At 37.7% G+C, this 13,379-nt stretch overlaps 1 protein-coding gene across 1 annotated transcript in view; it reads right to left on the reverse strand.

The window, feature by feature from the left end:
• Nucleotides 1-2,748: 2,748 nt before the first annotated feature.
• PLCL2 (phospholipase C like 2) overlaps nt 2,749-13,379 on the reverse strand; it is a gene marked incomplete at both ends in the record, with an annotated part of 104,520 nt that continues 93,889 nt past the window's right edge. Inside the window, 2 exons of the mRNA XM_080339213.1 lie at nt 2,749-2,928; nt 11,650-11,759. Of these exons, the coding sequence (XP_080195339.1) occupies nt 2,749-2,928; nt 11,650-11,759 (290 nt within the window). The remainder of the gene's footprint in view (nt 2,929-11,649; nt 11,760-13,379) is intronic.

The raw sequence follows: 13,379 nt of genomic DNA on the forward strand, positions 1-13,379 counted from the left end.
GGAATACTTCCCAGCTCTTGGGTGCTTCTTCTTCTGTCTAATCTAAACTGAACACTGTAAAAAGGACTAGAACACAAAGAACGCTTTAAGAACGTGCAACTGAGAAAAATACGCTAATAAAGTTGGTTTTGAAATTATCATCACTGGGTTAACAATAGAGCCTGATACTTTGCTTGCAGGTGTTTATCCTGCATTCTTTTAACATGCAACATGTAAACTCCCTAAAGGATTTTTAGCTACACATCATCCTTCAAAATATCTGCTTGACTGAGTTCATTTTAAGGCTTTATGGTACATACAGATCTGGGTTGAGTATGAATAATGCACAACAGTGACCTCCATTTTAAGGAATCAGCACTACACTTGTATCCAAACATATTTAAATGGTCACTTAGCTAAATGCATGTATTTTAACTTTTTTTTTTTTTTTTTTAAGCAGATACTATGCAAGGATATTACTCCAAAAAAATATATTCTCTTCCTTCCTAACAAGAAAGAACAGGATCAGAGTAAGCTGTTATATATATTGCAGAGTTGAACATACAAAATCTGATGGCTCTAGCTTATGTGATACTCATCCTTCACTTACTTTTCCTTTTTCCTTAAAATGAGGAAAAAACCCCCACCAAACTATGTTTAATTCTTTCAGTGTTTCCTCATCTCCTTCCAGGTTGTAATGTGCTAAACAGAAATATACAAATGCTAAGAATAACCTGCCTGGAGAGACTCCACAGAAATGCTTCATGTGTGATGTAAATGACATAATTCAGTAAATGCCATGCAGACAGTGGTGGGCCAGGACCACTAATGGAGTTTTCCCAGCTTTTAGGCCTCTTTGAAGTGTCACGCTAACCATACCGACGTTTTCCCACAGGCTACACCCTTCAATTAGGACTAAAAGTCAATAGTAAAATTCCAACAGTCTAGGTTTTGGATTTTCTGATAAAGTCAAACTAACCTTATATATTTATGGCTCGGCTGAATCTTGATCTAACACAGTTATTTTGCAATAGATAAATCAGATTTAGATCTGATAGATTTGGCCCTGTAAGACTAACATTGTACTGGCTTGGAGCATAGTTAGCAACTGTGAATTTCATGTTGCTTCCCATCAACTTCAGGCACAATTGGAAGACTTCCAGCTGACAACCCAGAGAAGGACTATTTAAAAAGCAATGCTTGCAGGTGTTTACGACAGGTTAAACGTTTCATTTTGTACAACACGGAATATAACTCGCTCCTGGTAGGATCATAACATTGAGGTATACAATCTGTCACTAGACACTGAAATTGCTTAGCACTTTCTAAAACTGCTCCTAACCCATGCAGCTTGACATTTAAAAGTGCAGTCTCTAGATGTGACATTTACTATACAAATTGTTTTCATCTTCCCTGTCCCTTTTAATTTTATAATGACTAGAAAATAAATTTAAGTTCCTAATAATTCAAATTATGTGTAAGTATACCAATGTTCTTGGTCAGCGCTCCACTGACTTTTTACAGGATGTTATATATATGTTAATGTTCACGGCAATCTGAATGCAGAAACAGCATCTTGAATTGGTTGAAAAAAATGTAGAACGCATCTCCTGAAGACCTTCGATTAAAACAATGTTTTTCAACAGACATCACTATCTTTCCCTTTTTCCCCACAACTGAACAAAAACTGCAGTTTGTAGGGCTTTGCTTGTTTTTCTTCAAATTTATTAGCTTCTGTAATGATATAGTCCATTTTATTGTTAAATCAGAAACAGTAAGAGAACACTCTAGGTTGGTATAGTCATTTTACAATGAGCATATCAGCTACAATACCTTTACCTAATGTTGTCAGAAAACCAAAACAGAACCAGAACAACAATTTTTTCTTTTGACAAACCTGCTTATTGAGATATCATCTATTCTGTAAGGAAGAAAATACTTGAAAAATAAAAAAGTTAAAATTTAGTTAAAAGCTTTACTGTCTGGGAGCAATCTCATAAAACTCTTTAATATGAGCACTTCACTTCACAAAATGAAAAACTATTTACAACATTTTGCTTGCAGTTTGGTCACATTATCTACACACATTTGCAGAAGATCTTAGGCAAAATAGGCATGTATCTTCTTCTGACATAGGCTATCAGATTGATTGCACGTTCCTTTTACATAATGGCTCTCCTATAGTGCACTGAAGTCAGTGATCACTGTCTAATTACATTCTCATTTTAATTTATGGCTCAACAATAAAATCAATACCACTTCAAACCGAAATATCTGAGCGGCTGAATTACATATAGTGTGAAACACATGGATTCTACTTTTTTGGACCTGATTTTCAAAAGAATAATTCCCCTCACCAGCACAATTAACAAATTGTGCAAAGAAATAAAGAACCTGTGCATCCAATTTGTTTGAAAATCAAGGCATCTTGTTAAATTCTGTCAGCTGATTTCCCTCTAGTTACAGCTCATTCAACAAACGTTCATTTCCCTATGGCACTATAATGAACTTTTCAGCACGCTATTACAGTATCTTTTACATATATACTATATTTTGGCCAATAATGTAATTTCCATGTTACACAATATCATTGCCTTCACAAGCAGAGTTGCTACATACATTCACAGTTTCAACAGATTGCAATTAGCTTCTCCAGTTGTGCTTTAAAAATTCCAAATATTTTCCAACAGTAAGTGCAAAGCAAAAGTCCTATGCAGCTACAATTGGTCACAGAGTTATAAACTCCATAATTACGAGAAGAGCGTTCTCTCATTCTCCATTTTCATCACCTGCTTTTTCAGGTATCACTTCCAGACTTCGACGGGGCTTTGAGATTTCTGCATTTTCAGTGCCTGGCTTATTGAGTCCACACGTAAGAGTGGCATAATGGATTTGTTTCAGATTCTCCAGTGCTTCATTTTTAGCATATTTGAGCAGATCGGCTTGTCCCTGTAAGAAAAAAATGCAATCAGTATACACAATAGGTAACAGGACTATCCTTTTCCCCCTTCTGTTTGTTTCAGATTAATGGTACAGTTGTCCTGCTCAAAAAAAGAAGAAAATTAACAAACAAACAAAACTCAAAAAAAAAACCCAAACCAAACCAAAATCAACCAACAAAACTAAGAAATGGATTATTTGAAGTTAGTAAGAACCAAGCTCTTTGCTTTCTCTGGAGCCAACTGGTTGCATAAACAAAGGGAAAGGGATAATTTCTACCTAACAGTTTTCAGGAAAGTAATCTATGCTGTATTTTTATTCCAAGACTATAAGAGTTTCTGCATAGACAAAATGGCGAAGGCTGATTTTAATACTTCAGGAAGCCATTAAACTGTTCCAGGTTTTTTGTTCTTTGAGATTTTTTTTTATCCTAGCAACTTGTTTCATTCAATACTAGCATGGTAAAGGATCAAAGTCTGTCAAAGAATGATATATGAAAACACAGGTTGGCAAGCAACATGTAAAAAGGACAGCGATGACAAAAACTTTACAGGATTGTTTGCAGTTCAGCGCTGTCACTGTCCCTCTTTACTTGCACTTATTCTTCACAGTAATTAAGGTTTAAGTAAAGCTGTAAGAGAAACTGTCCCAGACTTGGGTGATTTGGCTCTGTCCTGCAGTATTAGCTGCTCCATCTCTCTGTATTGATTAAAGGCCTCTCAATAGCAGACTGGGCTGCCTTTCCTGCAGACCTTACCTGCCCTGCCCATGTGCAGGCAGTGAGCAAAGCTGCAGCACGTGGTGGGCACGTGTGTCTTTCTGGTTCACCCAGCAAAGTTCACAAATGTGCAGAAAGTCTGCAAGGGCCAGAGGGACCACGCTGTGCCTGCGCTCCCCAGGGAGAACTGCCCCGCAGCTTACAGGAAAGCAAAAGCTTCATTTCCAACGGAGGGGAGGGGAAAGCACACACACACACACACACACACAGACCAACCAACCAACCCCAGGTACTGAAGTGCCTTGAGACTGTCAGCTCCTATAATGTCTAATAAGGTATGAGCACTGACTGCACCCTTTCCTGTAACTGGGGTATTCATGTCTGGCCTGTGTAAATTCTGGTTCCTGACAGACACTTCTCTTCAAGAGATGCGGACGTCTCTTCTAGAGGCATAACAGCCATGTTGCCTCTCCTCCCCAAATAAGACTGAAATCCAACTTTACTTTTTGATTTTAAAAAGAAAGGAAGAGAGGTAGAATGGCAGTCAGACAAAAGCTTGTGCACTCACAGTGTGATACTTCAGCCTTACTTCTTCAGCAACTCAGAACATAAATAGTAGCCTATGAAATAAGTAGAATTATGCATTTGAGGCACACAAATCAAAAGCAAATACTGGTTTCTTCAAAGAAATAATGCCCCTTCTCCCCTTATCCGAGACTATAACAGTCAATGTCTTTTTTTCTCACAACCAGAGAGGAAAAAATCCAGAAGTTCACCAATCACAGTACAAGCTTCAGTAATATTCTCTTCTAAAGAAAACCGTGAGTACTTCTTTTTTTTAATCCCGTATTTTTTTCAAACTGACAAACAACTAAAAGCTAATTTAAAACACTACAGCAGACTAAATGAGTCATATCTGGAGTGCATCTGTTTCTAGACCAAGTTCCATTTTACATGGATTAGTAGAATATAGTCCTGGAACTTTAATCAAGTTGTTTATTATAGGCAGAGCTGCTAGCAACAGTCTATTAATAAGGTTGCCCAAAACTTCTCATTTAACACCCCCCCCTTGCTTTCAGTTGCTTATATGCTTGCCAAACCTTAACTACTCAAGCTGATACTTTCTATGCAGGATTTTTGCCTTTGGCAGATTTTATTATTATTACTGTTTAATATTATTATTTAATCTCATCCATATGGTTCATTCAGTTCTGAAAATAAAGACAGGAAAATGCCGTAAGAATTTTTTTAACAATCTTCCACTCTTTCCTCCCCACTCCCACTTGGGGTAGGGACTTCTAATTCAAATGACTTTAGGGCCTCAGAGTAGTGGATCCAAGTTATGAGTTTTTAATAAACAAAAATCAGATTTTGAACGTGGCTAGTGAAATCACTCAGGATTTAATTCTCAATCATTCTTCACTTCTTGACAGCTTCAGCATGTGGCAAGACAATGCATTTTCCATTCCCATGCAATAATGAATATGGGTTAGAAGAAAAAGCTGGGTTTTTCCTGTATGGCTTCTCCAAGTTGTACTACCACCGCAATTTAGTTGCCAACACAGGGAGTCCAAAGTTAGACTGGAGGAGGGGAAGGAAGAGCCTGGGACAGGGGCTCTGGTGAGGAGGCAGATGGAGAGAAGGAGAAGGCAAGAGTGATCTCTGGGACTGACCTGGCAAGAGGTCCGCGACTGCAGAAAGGGAAGCTGCACTGTACTACATGAAGTAGAGACTAGATGTCACCGAAAGAGGACATTGAAATAATGGAAAAGGAACACAGTGTGACGATGAATTTGGATCACATAAGTGAGCAGAGAAAGGGAAAGATTGAGGCAGCATTTGGGATTTGAATACAGAAAGAAAACAGACCGACAAAATCCACCATGTTGAAAGAAGCCTGAAAATGACAGACAAGTAGAAGGACTAACAGCTCAAAAGGAGTGAGAGAGCTTGGTGATGAGACTAAAAGCTGTTGAGAGAGAAAAACAAGCAAAAATGCAAAGCAGGGAGAAGACTGCAGACTACAATGAAATCAGGTAAGGTGATGAGAAAGCTAAAATTAAGACTCATCAGGAAGGATCACTAGAAGAGGCGAACAGGGGGCAATATGAACTGCAAAGCAATGGGACAAAACTAACAGAAGAGAAAATTAGGCAGCAAGGAGGAACAGAATACCGGATGGAGGAGAGAGGGTAAGGAGGGGTTAGCTGGTATGGCTGGATTTTCAGCAGGGAACTGATCAGGGATGATTAACTTTGTAGACAAGAGAGGTTCTTAATAAGGGCCTGGCTTACTGCAGACAACAGGAGTTCAGACTAAACACATTTTGCCAAGTGGGACCAAGTTTAGACCAGCATGAAACAGAAAAATGAATCTATGTACATTAGACGCTTCTCCAATGCTTAGAATGAAACAATTGATTTCTGAATGCCACTGAACTCAGAGAAGTGTTTGTGAAATCAACTGTGTTGTCATTATCTGCTGGCATGTCATGTTTACAAAGGAAAAAAAAGAGCCAACCACTGCTCCACTGCTACCAGATACGGCACAAGCTCAAGTGAGAGAGGTCTGTGCAACTGATGTAAAGAGCCTTGCTCTGTTGATGAACCATCATGAAGCCATATGCTGGAGAAAACAAGCAGTATGCCTCTTAAAAATTCAAGTTTTAGTCACAGTGAATGCTGTTGAACAGGAACACAAAGCATCTGAAAGGCAGAAAAGTAAAAAAGTCATCCAAATCTGAAAAAATTGTCCCCACACACTCAGTTAAAAGAACTCAAATTCCTTCCTTCTAGTTACATATCAAATGTCTCTTGTCCAAGGGCTCTCAAGATTCAGTTGCAATTCTTTATATTCTATGCATTCTGTAGCTGCATAAGATCCTGTGCCATTGATTTAATAAGTAAATTAATAGTACAGCCAGTTGACTACAAGCTGAAACACAAGAACCTCTTGCATCTATGGGGTACTGGGGGGCCTTTCACCTTCTTACCAGCCCCAAAGGGCCATACACTACATGCTCTTAAAATGCACATTGTAAAGCAAATACAAGAAACCTATACCTATAAACGGCTCAAAACCTAGTCAAGCAGAATTAGCATAAGGAAGTAAAGAAAAATTTACACTCGAAGATACAAAGCTGGTCCACAGAGACAACTCAGTGCTGGAATCTGGAGCAGTTGCAGAACCAAACCCAGATGATGTTTCTCACTATACGGCAGGGCTGACTCTGTCAGCCTTTCACCGCAGGTAACTGGGAATGAATTCAGTACTTTAGTGTTGTCTGGCAAACACACCACAAAACTCAAATTTACTCCCAGGACTGTGGATAAAAGGCATTTTGTGACAATTCCCATCTAGGAACAGGACCAGTACAGGCCTTGCAGAGCACTGGGAGAGCACTGTCCCCATGGCAGCAGACAGCAATCCCTGCTCCCTTCACCGTGGTTAAAATCCACTAACAGAACTGAGCACTATGGAACTTTAATATCTATTTCACATAATGATGTTGACAAGCTTCAGAAAATTAATCAAGCATCAAGCTGCTTTGTAGGCAGACATGAAAAAGACCTTAAATAACAACAAAGAACAAAACTGAAATTCATTCATAAGCTTTCAATAAACAACAACAATGAAGGATGTGAATTAATGTGGAAGCCAAATTCAATACCCTTCATACCTCTCTGACCCAATATGCCTGTGCAAACTACTCTGGGTTTGTTTGTTTGTTTGTTTGGGGAGGGGGGGTGGTGGGGGTTTTTTAATCAACATTATCAATCTTCTGTTTGTTCTGACACTTGTGGCTAAAAGGCAGTGTTTCCACTGAAGGGTAGCTCCTGAAAGGTAATTAAAAGCAAAACCAAAATGGTTCCTATCAGTTCTTGTACATACCAAATGACATATCATTTTAGGGTCAACTAGAATGTCTCAGCACAGCTGTCTTTATAATTTGGTATGTATTCACTCATCATTTTTGGTTAACAGGTTCTTCAGTGAGTGTGTGAACATGAAAGTAAAACTGTAGAGATAACATTTGAAATAACTGCATGAGCAGTCTTCCTCCCCAAAAAATCCCAAGAAACTCTATCAGTAATGACTGGGCTTTAGCTCGGGTTCTGGTACCCAAAGCTTTTATCAGGAAATGTAAGAAGCCAGCATCCTTTTCTCAAAGTGTTTCCCTGAGCGGTGGCTGGTAAGTACAACAGGACATACTGCAGTGTTCCATGCCCACCTGATGTGCTCTGATTGCATTTCCAGAATTAGCACATAAAGGACTTGACTTATAAACATGGGTTTAATTAGGAGCAAAGTCCCATCCAACCAGCAACATCAAGGGACCAGTAGTTTTAGACAGTGAAATGGAACTGGAATGTGGAGGTTTCCTGAGTGCCTACAGGAACAGGCTGCAGCTATGAGAGGCTTAACAAATGCCCCACGGTGACAGCAGTGCTGCCTGAATCCACTTGTAGATATATTCCACAAAATTCAGATTAATATATATATTTAAGAAGTTGCACCCCTATAAGTGCCTAGAGTGTTCAATTTTTAAATGCATTTATAAAAAATACTCTAGGTGCAGAACCCATGTCATTACAGAGACAAGAGATGCCATGAGCTGCATGCCTTGGGATTTCTTTCAAGTCAAATTAATTGATGTTGTCTAACATGACATCTAAAAACTCAGAGGCAACAAGAAGTATCTAACAAATGCTGGAGTTAGGAATCCCACCTTCATTCTGAGGACTTACACTGAATTCTTTGTAAGTGTTTAGAACAGGTCTTTGTTGCAGAGACTCATCTAAAGACGCTGTTATGCTCTTCCTATGGGTATCTCAAATTCCGAGCCTATTTAAGTTTTTTTCAAAGTTTTGCTTGTCTGCAACAGCACTTACATTGATTTTATTTCTTCAACTGTGTACTCCTGGCAGGAAGTGTGATTATCTATGTTTAGAAAATGAGAGTGCCATCAGTCTGAGTAATAATAAATAAATCACTCGCAAATGATCTTGCAAACTGCCTACTTGAAACAGAGCAATATTCTAACACTCTACAATCTCTAAATCTCTCAGGCAACACAGTTTACTAAAACAGACTAAATTTACTCTAAGTGATGCCCTGAAGTTAAACAAATATCTCTGTGTGCATATATGGGCTGCATAAGAATGGGAATGTGTGCATATACACACTCACAAATTGAATAGAGATACTTAAGATGAATTCAAACATACTATACCAATAATAAATTTGGTCACATGCCTTCAAATTAGGAAAAATAAAATCATTGGAAACAGTAACTGTAACATGCACATGCGCACACACACACATATAGATATTTAATAGCTACGTCAGATGTACTAAACAAAGAGTTCCCCTACAATTAAGCTGTCAATTTTGTTATTTTATCAAACTTTCCATTGCATCAACTGCAGTCAAAATGTCCCAACTGAAAAAAAAAAAGATCAATATGCATCTTGAGGGTAAAATGCCACTTAATCAGTTTGGAAAAAACATCAGCCACACTATGAGCATTCTGTGATTCCTCTGTGATGGAGCTGAGGATGTTGCTTGTGCAGAATTATTTAGTAATGCTGTTGAGAGCCACACAGCAATTCCTAAATCATAGACAAGAGACCGTGTAAAATACTGTTCCTAATTACAGAAAGCATAAAAAGTTAAATATATCTAAGCATGGCACTGCCTTTGGTGTGTTGGTTGTTCAACCGTCTTGCTTGTTGAACAGCAAAATTTGGGGACACTGAATAGGCAGGGGTTTATTTTTGTGGTATTTAAGAGGGAAGTTAATTTCACATAGGCAGGGAATTCAATAGAAAAAAAGAAATTCTTAAAGCAGGCCAGATTGTCACTTTCCTGATCAATTCTTTCTCTAAAAAATGTGGGCTTTTACCTTCCATCCCTGTCCTCACATACTTTTTAGAGAACTGGAAATATGGAAATGGAAAAAACATTACATTAGATTGAAATTATGACTCTAGGTCTTTTTCTACAGACAGGAAGAGTAATGTCTTAGAACCTGATAAACCTTTTCTATTTTATTATGTAAGGCAAGACAAGTTATGGTTACAGCCTATAGATAAGAGTCTGCAGTTAAAAAACACAATGTGTTTTATTTCAAACAATTCAGAACCCCTAACTTCAGTACATCTAAATGTGAATAACAATACTTAATAGATGTCTATGTGAACAGTAATATCTGTAAATCACTTTTAAGATCTACCAACACATAAGAATTTTCTCTAATAACACCTCTTGTTAAAGTTTAAGCAACAGGCTGATTAGGTATCTCATCAATTTTTTGGATAAAGTATCAAGTACGTGACTAATTGTACCCTCCTACAGAAAGAACCTTAATCAGTGAGTAGGAAAAAACCCAAGTCAATGTTGAAGAGATTTTCTCAATAATCTCTTCAAAAGGAAGGCCTTCTTACTTCATAATTATGTTAATCCCAAGGATATGCATAAAAGCCCTTCAGTGCTTTGAAGAGCCAGATCTGCCGTGCGGGTTCTCCAGTTCCTGGCCTACACAGAAATCATAACTTCACATTCCAGTTGCTCATCAGCCGCAAACCTCCCCCTCCCACAACCCTTGTGTTCTAGGTGCCAATCAGAGATGAAGCAGAAGGACAGCTGTTTCAGCCAGCATTACAATAGCTATGCCTATCCAAGCTGATATCTGATACCTTTGACAGAAAAGTAAAGAAGGGATAACTATTTCTTTGACATTTCCAAACCTACTGAACAGACTCCCCTCCACTCTATCCCCCAGGTCACACAGGAACGGTACTTGACACGTCCTATACACGGTCTTCAGGAAACCCCGCTCTAGTAAAGGAAAAGTGATAGTCTGGTCCTTTTACCTATAAACAGAACCCACATGCATATCTGTAGAATATATTAACCATACATGCAAATTTCTCCTCTTTTTGATTCTCTTCTGCATTGGAATTGTGTGGCGTAACACAAGGGGGACCAGAACACCAAGCAACACTGTGGAAAGTTTCACACTTAAAACCAAGCTGGAAAGCTGGAGAAATACATGTGTATTACTGCTTTTCTGTAGTAGTTCACTGTCAAAAGAGATGATAGGGAATTCTACTTTCAAGAAGAACTAAAAATAAAAAAATACGTGTGAGAAAATAATTTTCTCTATAATTAAAACAGACTTTCTAGTTCAATGTTGTGATGAAATATTTGATTGAGTGGGAGAGAAGAACTCATTAGTGGATGTAAACACAAAACTTGAATAATTTGGGCTAGAAGGATAGTGTCAAGGGAATAAATTAAGGAAGGCAGTTTTGCTGTCTCGGTAACTTTTTATATACTTTGCTGAGATGAAAGACCAGCAATAAGAAATCTGAACTGTTCCACATTCTAGTTTCCTGAGGGTTTCTGCCTGAAAGCTTTTTTATACTTTAGAACTTACTGATGTATCAAAAGGTAAGCAAATGTACTCAACAAAATGCAAACAGAACCTCCCAGTCCATATACACTCAACTTAGTCCAGTCTGAATTACCAATACAATTTGTATGTATCATTAATCATCATTCCTCACTGACTGAAGTAGCAACAGGTTCCCTTTTCTTTTTTTTTTTTTTTTAGTGACAGCATTAACCTTAACACTCTTGCTCCCTTTCAAATCACAAAGCAGGATCTAAGCGGCAGCATCGTTTCCTCCCAGCCCCAGTCACTTCATAGAAATCAATACTCATTGTTTCACCCATGTATTCCAGATCACAGTGGATCCTGTTGACGTTAAAAAGTCGTAAGAAGAAATTGTCAGACAAACTAAATGAAACAACCCTCTACAACAATAGAAGAAAAATCCTCATTGAGAGTCTGTTGTGTTTTCAAGTTATGTAAACTAAACTGAATATGATGATGTAAGTGAATAAATCACATTCGAACCGTGACACAGAATAATGACCAGTAACAATATCAGAATATCAGTTGTGAATGGAAAAATACAGTAACTAACCAAAGGAAGACACATTACCTTTAAAATTGTAATGTTCCACGTAAAACTTTCTACTGATTTTTGCAGTTTTCTTTCTTTTAAGCCTTCTCTTGCTCCTATATTGTGCAGGTTTTCATGAAACTCCATTGCTGTGGAGAATAAAAGAGGGAAGAATATAGTAACTACTGTAACACATTTTTGTGATCACAGAGAGATTTGAAACTCATAAGGCAAAAGGACAGTGAGAAAGCTTCTGAAATTTTGTTCTTCAAGCACAAATGTATCTGACCCAGTAATGTGCAATGATATACAACATGCCAATATATACAGACCTCTAAGCCAAAATCCACACTGAAGTACCTGCTGGGTCACTGCTATATGCAGACGGAGCCAAGCAAATATTTACTATACAAAAATATTCTTTAAGCACAGCCAAATTTGTCGCACTACACGTAAAAACCTCTTTATGAGTTGCTATAGAATGGAAACAGTAACTTAACAAAATACTCTATCCCAGTAAATTTATTTTGTGCCCTGCTCTTTTATGCACTACATTTATATCACAGTTGTCCAGATAACAGCCTACATGATGAGGCCAGTCCAGAAAATAACCTTCTCACCGTACCCTGAGGAGAAAAGGCGTTGCTGTGCAGGAAGAGCGCCAAGTGAACTGCCAAGGACATTTAACCACACCCATGTAAATTACTATGTCCAAAAAACCTGTACCTGACAAACTCCAAACAAAAATTTTTGGCAAAATTCAGATTAGCTTGACCTAAACATTGAGTAGAGTGACCAGAGCTTTAGTTGTAACCCAGTGCACTGCACAGGTCTAAGAAAAATAATTTGCTTTCCATTGAGCTGTTAGAAGTCCTATAAAAATAAATTTGAAATTTTCCTTCCTACAGGGGAAGTAAAATGTCCTTCCATGAGTACACACATCAATCCAACATGGATTACACAAATTCTCCTATGGAAATAATACATTAAGTTGTGCTCTCAAGATCACCATCAGTAATAACATAAAAGGTATTTTGAGGGCAAAAGCTGGCAAGTGGTTGTGACATACATCTATGAACGTAAAATTGAGTTATAGCTTAATAACAAATTATAATTTTAATTATATCGATTGTGATCTTCTATTTGCTTAGTGAGTATATGTGCTTCAAAAATTACATGTAATTAATTATCATGGAATAACCAGACAAGCTTGCATTGGCTGTCAATCCTAGAGTAGACTGACTTTCAAGGACATTATAGTATCTGTTCTTCATAAACTGTCTACCCCACACTCAAGTCCCATTATGAGATATAACTGAATGTTCTCATTGTACATTCCCTTATCTTACTCCCATATATATATGCACAGATCTCTTTTAAGAATTACTTCATAAATTCATTTGAAAAACAAGATTGTTCTTTTTAGTTTTTCTCACTATTTTATATTTTACTACAAGGAAACCCTGAATTAAACTACTGTGTCATTTTTATTTTAAACACTTCTCCATAACTCTGACTGCATCTAGAGTACAGCCTCAAGTAAACCATTCATATTCTGTTTCCCAAAAACACATTTCTAACCAGGTGAGAAATAAAAGTTCATTCATCCATCACTGTTTCCAAGCATCCATTTCGCCTTCACATCATTCAAAAAAATGAACTCCCAATAAGATCATGGAAAGATTATGCACATGTCCATATTTATAACATTACATTTCTAGAGCTACCACAAAAACACAAATTTTCTCATTTGTACCATGAATTCTGAG

This window comes from Nesoenas mayeri (assembly GCF_963082525.1).
Source record: "Nesoenas mayeri genome assembly, chromosome: 2".
Lineage (NCBI taxonomy): Eukaryota > Metazoa > Chordata > Aves > Columbiformes > Columbidae > Nesoenas > Nesoenas mayeri.